The sequence below is a fragment of the Mesitornis unicolor genome, unplaced genomic scaffold (genome assembly GCF_000695765.1).
Source record: "Mesitornis unicolor isolate BGI_N332 unplaced genomic scaffold, ASM69576v1 scaffold49540, whole genome shotgun sequence".
Taxonomy (NCBI): domain Eukaryota; kingdom Metazoa; phylum Chordata; class Aves; order Mesitornithiformes; family Mesitornithidae; genus Mesitornis; species Mesitornis unicolor.
In genome coordinates this window covers 20,120-29,051 of record NW_010159849.1, presented here as the reverse complement: position 1 = coordinate 29,051, position 8,932 = coordinate 20,120, and the positions used below count along the sequence as shown (strand labels likewise).

The 8,932-nt window shown below is 35.2% G+C and overlaps 1 protein-coding gene across 1 annotated transcript in view; it reads left to right on the top strand.

The window, feature by feature from the left end:
* Nucleotides 1-5,504: 5,504 nt before the first annotated feature.
* NEK7 (NIMA-related kinase 7) overlaps nt 5,505-8,932 on the top strand; it is a gene marked incomplete at its 5' end in the record, with an annotated part of 21,371 nt that continues 17,943 nt past the window's right edge. The window contains 2 exons of the mRNA XM_010188004.1: nt 5,505-5,613; nt 7,914-8,021. Of these exons, the coding sequence (XP_010186306.1) occupies nt 5,505-5,613; nt 7,914-8,021 (217 nt within the window). The remainder of the gene's footprint in view (nt 5,614-7,913; nt 8,022-8,932) is intronic.

Sequence of the window (8,932 nt, the reverse complement as noted above, 5' to 3'; positions counted from 1 at the left end):
AAATGAAATGAATTCTTGCAAAGGCAATTGGATACATATTATACATATATATATATATATAAATAAAGTGACTTTGTTCGAGAGTCTTATTAATGGTCTGATTTATAGATTATTAGCGTGAAAGAATATGTACTAAAATGGAAAATACAACAGTTTCTTACAAGGCTTTCTGTGTTTTGTAAGTGGATGTATTTATTTTGTTTGTATGTGAAAGAAGATTGTGTTTGAGAAGACGTTTCTATCAATTCTGTGGTGTCAGTGTAGTGCTGGTTTTCTTTAACTATTTAGGAAAGACTATGGTTTCATTCTACTAATTTGGCCTTCTGATGCCTGTAGGTACTGCTGTTAGTACAATTATTTTCTCTATTAGTTTTTGTACTGTGTCTTAGTCTTTTGTTGCAATTTATTAAATAAATTTACTTGTATACTAAGATCACTAGTAGCACAAGATTGGGGTTTTTTTAAGATGCTTTTTTTGTTGATTCTGCAAGGGAAAAATAAATGTATGGCATCTTCAGTAACTGCAGATGTAAACGACTAAGGAAAAGTTGGAAAAAGAACCAGCGAAATATTTTCAAATTATTTATTTTCTTACGATTATGATTATTATTTTTCACTCTATTGGTCAAGTGCTTGTTACTTTCTGTGTGTTCAGTTGGTAGATGCCAAATAGTTTGGGGTATTTTTGTATTTGTTCTATTTTAACAACTAAGGTACAGCTGCTAGTCTTGAAGTATAGGCAAGTTTGATCACCTTGTGATCAAATTGGATGAATGAATCAAGATGTGGTGGAAATTTCTGGTTTTATTTCACACAGAAGGCAAGGAAAAATGGCAGGAAACTTACCACAGCCTAAAGAGATGGTCAGCTGAATACATGAATGGACAGAGCCAGACAAAACTCCTGAGGCTCTGCTTTCCTAATATTATTACATGGCATTTTAATTGGAAAATAGTAGTTACGTAGAAACTTCATTTCTGTATGCATGAGTCTCTGATCTTGACTCCAAAATGTGGAGATGTTGAGGTCTATCTTCACTGGCCCTGTCTTTTTGACCCTGCACGCCCTTCTGGTTTTTCTGTTGTATTCACAGAGTGAGAGCTCTTCCTTGTGCATCCGTAATTTCCTACCACAGCTGCCTGACCTCCCCTTTCCTTTCTCTGTTCTTTCTGTTGCTCCACTTTAAAAGTGACTTCCAGAGAAACACAGGCAGAAGTAGCCAAGTACTTTATGACCTGTTACTCAGAAGTTCCCTATAATAGTCCTTTCTGTATCATATTCCTCCTGATGAAGTTCAGATTTCTTCCCTCAAGTGTCCAGTTGTTGAATCACTGTGTTTTGATAAGTCCATACACTAAAATGTAGAAAAAAACAACAAAAAACAAACAACCAAAAAACCCAAAACTTTCTATTTTTGTAAACCAGAAGTGAAGTCATGAGAACAAGACAGATGTGGTACAGTTCCTCCTCAGAAAGTGAAAGAAAGGAAAGGGAATCTATTTGAAGCAAGGCAATTATCATTCTCATTTCACTTCCCCCCCCGAATTCTATCTTGCAGAAGGCAACTCTAGCCTAGAGCATGCACAGCGAAAAATTCAAGTATATGTTCTTGTGGGCTTGTTTGACCTGTTCACAGACGGTTGTTTTTTTTTTTTTAATAATGACTATGCAAAATTGTTGATTGATTAATCATCTTTCTCCAGGAGATGTTCATAAACCTCTTGATTTCCAGAGTCCAGTTTGCTTCTTAAACGCTCATTAAAAAAAATAAAAATCTATTTTCTCTATTCAGTGATATCTAAACCAGGCTAAATCACACCCTAAAATTCTCTGAGATGCTAACATCTGAACTGAATGCTAAATTTCTCCAAGAGTGGTTACTGAGATGTAGACAGTAGTATCTGAAATCTCCAGTTGTATTGAAGTTGTCTGTGCTCACTGTTCTTTACTCATCTGTAGGAAATTGTAGTTTCCTCAGAAAAGCCAAACATAGTTATGCCTGTTTCCTTTAAGAATATTCTCTGTACTATGCTTGTTAAGCCTAGATAAGATCATTTGCTAATTGCTGTCACTTTTGCTTTCAGAATTTGACCTTTAAAGCATCATCTTTAGAAACTCAATATAATATCATTCTGTGCTTTTATATTGACTTAGAATTTTTTTTTCCTCCATCTATTTTTTTTTTCCCTCCAGGAAACTGAATGGCATATGCTGGTTAGGTTCAGGGCGGCAACTTTAACTTTACTAGGATGGAAACATTTGGAGAACACTTAATTTTTTCCTTTAGCAATTCATTAGAGAAAACCAGGAGAGTTGCCTTTCCCCATAATGTAACTGCTCAATCGTTTTGTAAAAAGGGATGAAAAGATGAACTAGTGATACAACTTGCTTACATTGAAGGTCTTTAAGGCATTTGAATAGCAAATTTATGACCAAAATAACTTACAGTTGCATTAAATGACTGAGTTGCAGTTTTATCTGTACTGACATTGAGAACGGAATCGCAAAAAACTACTTTGAAGAGTTTTTCACAAAGACAGGTGGAAATTTCATGGGATGTGGCTTTTGAAACAAATAATTATTTCTGGGAGATGGACTGCTGCCTGAGCATGCCAGGTATTCTCTGTTTACCTGGTAAAACAGCACCTTGCAACACTGTCATCATTTTTAGTGCATATGCACAAGCAGTTCCCTTTTTGCCCAGTTTCAACTATGTTGAGACTGATCTTTCTCCTCAAACAGGATTAAGGTGGTATGGTTTTTTTTAATGTCGCACCCTAGCAGGTCAGTCCTTTGAGCCTCAGACAGGTGGAAGAAGCAGAATAGTAAAATGTGGAGGATGAGTGCTTTAGAAAGCTGGATGTCAGGCTGTATTCCTTTGAGGTCAAATTTGGGCAGGTAATAGCAACTTGTATACAATGGGAGATAACTCTATTAAGTTAACTTGATTATGCGCACCTTAGGATGCTTGAGACATTACAACAGCAGACAGTGAATTTGGATTCAGTATGAACTGTTTGTGGTGCTACTACACTCTGCTACAACAGAGGTTAAAAACTGCTCTTTTGGCATTGTGTCTTCTGCATTTTGGCTTCCTTAGAGGAAGGGAGCAAAACACACAACCATTAGAACTATGTTTTGTGTATGGACTATTCTAAAATGGAGAAAAGAAGAAAGGATCCTGCTTTGAATAATGTAGTTCATGTGTGCTATATGAATTTAATTACACTGTTTGGCATAAAATAGGTTTGACCACGTTTTCTATCAACTTAATATTTCTTGTTAGAAGTCAAGATTCTGAACAGGAACAGGATGCCTTTTCATTACTGATTTTTCTCAGAATTAACACAGCCCGCTGGACTGTTTCCTAGAAACAGACAACTTGTGTCAACAGCTAGTTTTGCAAAATCAATCTTTTTTTTGGTAATGGAGGCTTTTGGTCACTTTTTTGCCCTTTGATGGACAGCGGCCCAAGAAAACATTGAGAGTATGTATTTTGATGGAAGAAGATAGTTTGTTTAATTACCACAGAAAATAATGTTCAGTGAGTTTAATTTAAAGATGCTGGATTATTTTTAAGCATGTTCAAGTGAAAATGCTGCATATTGCTTTGTTTAGTTTAAACATTGTTAGCAAATCTAGCAGCTCTCTTACATCCTCTTTAGATGGGTAAGTTCGAAAGTGTGAGTAATATTATTGATGCTTTCGGGAAGAGAAATTATTATAATGCAAAATTATTAATGCCTCCAGCAGAATGAGACTGTCTTAACTGTTACATTGCATGCATGCACTGTAAGAACTGAAGCTGATTTTTGTAGTGTACAATCAGCTACAGTGTTATAGATGGCAAATGAGTAAAATGTTAGAAGAATCCTTGTACATAAATACTTTGAAAGTACACTGATGCACTACAAGTACATTGGAATGGAAATCTACAATGGAAAATCTTCCCATTTCAGACATTTTGTGAATGGTGCTTCATCACTGCTTCTGCTTAGACTGGAGTTAAAAACATAATAATTCAGAATGTTTAAATAAAGTACCTAGTTATAATTATGATAATTTCAGAATGCATTTTAAATCAAGGACTATGCTTTCATGTGCACATACTTACATGTATTGTGTATTTGTTTTTAAATGAAAAGAAACCTGGTCTCCATCTTCCTGTTGACATCAAACAATCCTCTGATATGCAAATCCAGCTATGGGGAGAACAGATACACAGGGTTTGTTTGGATTCAGTCCAAGGCTGAGAGAAAATTATATTTAAAGAAGTAATTTATATGCTTGGCCTCATTTAAATGAAAGTGCATTTTGAAATAATCCCTATAACGAAAAACATTTTGATGAATTGTTATGGTCCTTTGTAGGACTGATGCATTTTGCTGTAGCTAGTTTAAAAACAACTTCTTCATAGTCCTGCACGTCTCTGTAACGTGTAGATGCAGCTGTCAACTTCGGTGGTATGTTTTAACATAATATATGAAGATATTGTTACTTTTCCAGAGTAATGTTTGTTATATGAACTTCCTTATGATGTGCATGAGTGTGAAGTGCGTGCAACGCGCTATTAAAATACATCTAAGTACTTTCCATCTAAAATTTTGCTAGCATTAATGTTTTTCATGTATTTTCTTTCTGTTTTTAACTTAAAAATCTGTCAAAATATAAATTATGTAAGAAGTGACTAAATGAACAACAGTTTTTCATTCGTCTTACCTTTAGCTGCGAAATTTATAATGATCAAACTTGCATGTTTTAGCATCAGCTGAATTCCAGGTTTTCAGTATGTATTTTTGGACGATTGTGTTATTCCAGTCCCTGAATATAATATTTGAAGGAGATGTTTGTAGCAGAGCATAATTATATTTTACCTAAGCTTTAACAGGGCATTGAACTGTTACCAGTGACTGCTAAAGGTTGTTTATATGGGATGGAAAATATTTGCACAGGAGTTAGATCACTATGAAATTTTCAGAAATCGCAGTTGATTTTGTCCCCTTTTATGTATTGCAGAAGTTTCTATGATTGATGCTTCTGACATGATCTTTGTGATTTTGTGTCACTTCTGCATTTTTTCTTCTATTTAGAAAATGAAGAAAGTGGAAGCCGGGAAGGGTTTTGTTTGGGACGCTCTGTGGCACATACCTTTATATGTCCTGTGGCCACTTACTTTATGCTAGATTATTCTGACAACATTAATTCTGCACTGAGGATTGCTAAATACTGTGTAAATCTTTTTTTGGGATAGCAGTTTTATTTCATTAATGTCACTTGTGGCTCTGTGTTGACTGATGTAAACACATACATTGATGATACATGTATTAATATTTAAGGGAAAAGCTTTTCATGTTGAGAAATTTTATTAAACCTTTTTTAGGTTGTGAGCCTCTTGTATTTGTTGTTTGGGTTTTTTTTAAGTTATTTTCTATCTTTTCTCTTTTTGAGTAATTTTATGCAAGTTTTAATTGATGATATTAATTGTCCATCCTTTTTTCCTTAAGCATTTTAAGAAACAGAAGAGGCTAATTCCTGAAAGAACAGTTTGGAAGTACTTTGTTCAGCTTTGCAGTGCCCTGGAACATATGCATTCTCGTCGTGTTATGCATAGAGGTAAGACAGGATTAAAGATGATTTGTCTTTACTAAACCTTTTACTCTGTGAGAATTAAGCTGGCTCAATGCAAATGACACCAAATGGAATAAAATTTGACAGCTGACACTATGTAATGCTTTATAAGTAACAGAAGTGTGACAGAAGTTTGTGGTTGTATATTTGTTATGGTAGGCATTTGTTTGCAGCACTGGCTTGTGGTACCAAGTTTTCAATATAAGTGATAGTTCTGTAAGTGATGAAGATGCTGCCACTACTACCTCTTTATTTGCTCAATTCATTTTGCTGGCTCTTATTTTCTGTCCTGTTCTTATTCTACTATATTTGCCTGTTGTCTCTCCCAAGTGTTGTTACCTGCACTCTTGCACAGCTATCCATCCAATTTTTTCATCTCTTGCACCTTTCTTTCTTACAAAAGTATTTGCCTTCTGCCATGCCTTCTAGTTATATATAGGCCCTTCTTCCACTCGCTCATCTACTGGATTATGTGCAGCCATGAGCATTTTCTCCACTTTTCTGCTCCTCTCCACTATTTCCAATCTCTGTGTCAAGTACTGTGTCCCAACAGCCCTTGCAGTTGCCAGCTATCCCTGTCAGGTACTAAATCTTTTACCCATTTTAAACCTCTGTACTGCTGTCTCCTCTGTATGTTGTCTTTATTTTACCTTATAACTCTGAGTCAAAGGAAACAGTTTGTAGTATAGCTGCTTCTCAGATGTACCATTTTTTTTTGCCTTGGAAATCACACTGGCTGTGAGTTGCAGTTTGTATATGGGCTGTCTCTCTGGGCTCAGGTGAAATTCCATGTCTTAAGTTGGTGGCTTCCTTCTGCTGGGATGCAGTTGCCTGAAAGCAAAAGTTGCTTAATCTCTGCTGAGCTTTGTGGTTTGCAGCCAGAGATGTTGCACCCTTCAGCAGATCAACTTAGATGCTGCTGCACCTGCAAATGCCTTTCCCTTGTGATTCTCTTTTTTTTTCCTTCATGCATTTGTACAGATATCCGCAAATTCAAATTATACGAAGAGATGGACTTAAAATTACACATTCTTTCCATAGGGTATAGGTATCTCCCTGGAATGCTGTTATGACTGAACTAGTTTATTTCAGTATATTTTAGCTCAAAACCAAAATGAGTTTAAATTCCTTAAATTGAAATACTACCTTCAAAGCTTTTGGCAAACCTATGGCAAATCTAAAAATTCCATGGTTACACACCAAAACCAATGACAATTAAAGCTATTTTTAAGTTGAGCTGATATCAGTGTTGGATTGCTACACATAGGGTGTGCTGAAAACTAGGACAGATAGCAGTATAACATAATTTCTTCTGTTGTCTTCTCTAAAGCTTATAAGGTTCTGTAACTTTTTATTACCAACCTGAAAATGCTGGTGTTTGAAGGGTTATTAACCATTACTTTTCTTCTGCCTATATCTTATGCAAATTACAATCCCCTGTCATCAAAGCTGAGTGATATTCTTTAAGTTTAAAGCCACAGCGCATTGCTCTTGTATTGAATAAGAGCTAAGTGCACTTGCCAACAAATATCAGGTCAGTATTTAGAAGACTTAACAGGATAGGTACCTTGTTAAAAATCATAAAATAAAAATCTTTGCTGTTGTCTCTAAAGGATTGGGTTAAAACTTAAACTGAATATCACTTGTGAAAAAGAAATGTCTGGGGTATACATGATTATTTTTCTTTGTTTCTACTTGATTAGCCCAATTCCATTGATGAGTTCAAATAACCATTCCTCTGAGTAAAACTTGCTTCCTTTTCTTTAATGCCTGCTATTAGAGAGAATCAGTTACATATTTCAAATAAATAACATCATGCCACTGTGGGTAATCTGATGAGCAAAAGTGATGGAAAATATATTTTTACAGTTCTTGAAACCATTTTTGGTCTGTTACGCAAGACATAATAAGAGGCTTTCTAATGGAGGTCCTTATATGTAGCTTATATAAAGTAGTAATGAACTCCTTGTATGTGCTTCTTTAGGTGTGGAGTGGGTGGGGGAGTTTTCCGTTTTGGTTTATTTTGTTGTTTTATGTTTAATTGTTGTTTGGTTGTGTTGGTTTTTGTTTTTTTTTTTTTAATTTCCATAGCTCTTAATTTTTTGTTTGAGCTACGTTAGTAAAAATAGTTGAAATTCAGAATTCCAAACTTACTCTTTCTGAATAGCAGAATCAGATTTTGTTAATATTATGTGTAAATAAAAGCCTCTTTCAGTCTATTGTTAATGGAACAGTAGCTTTTCTTGCAACCTCATTGTGACTTTTACATTTATTTTTTTTTCCAGATATAAAGCCAGCTAATGTGTTCATTACAGCTACAGGGGTAGTAAAGCTTGGAGACCTTGGACTTGGTCGATTTTTCAGCTCCAAAACCACAGCTGCACATTCTTTGGGTAAGCTTTCTCTGAGGGACAGGTGTTGGGGAAGTGGATTTTTTTACATGGTGAAAATACTGTGCCAACGCATGAGAAGGAAGAACAGGGTCAGGTCCAGCTAAAGCTTTTATTAAATAATAATAAAGGTCAGCACTATGAACAGATACAGAAAAGTTGCAACACTGAGGTGTCACTTTCAGCAGTACAGGTTGATTCCACCCCCAACCCTCCCCCTTGTTTGAATCATTTAATGTACATTGCTGGCTCAAAACAAGTCTTCATGACAGTAGCGTTTTCTAGAAATGGTAGGGAAAAACAGGATCAATAATATGCATGCATATTTTTCTTTTTCAAATTCAGTTGAACTTTTATCAGTGTTGGAAAGAATCTAGTAATTCTGTGTGCCTGTATGGGTATGTTGGTGATGTGCTTTGAAAGGGTCAACAGGAGCTTCCCTGTTCTAAGGTGGAGTTTCTCAATATAAGCTAAATTCAAGTACAAATCAGAATGATTATGAACCATAAAGACTTCAAAAACAAAACAAACAAAACAATCCCAAAACAAACAATAAACACAAGCCCCAGAAAACATTTCTTGTAAGAACAGAAAAGTCAATTTCTAAGTTACCCAATTTACTCTTTGCTAGCACATAAGAAAAGAACATGGTTTTATCTTTTTTCCAAACAAAATTTTTATATACTTTGCATCTTTTGAGTAGCATGTGGAGACTAGGATGACTAAGAAGCCTTTAAAGAAGAAAAAGTGAAAATGTGGCAGATACTTTTAATTATGAATGTAGGGAATGGACAGATGTCAGAATTAAAGAGGATGTCTAAAAGCAAAAAGAGTAGCATCTGCTTTAAAAAGACATGTAAGAATTAGTGTTCGTAGTATGGTTATGTAGGGGTTTTTTTTTGTTAGGAGAAAAA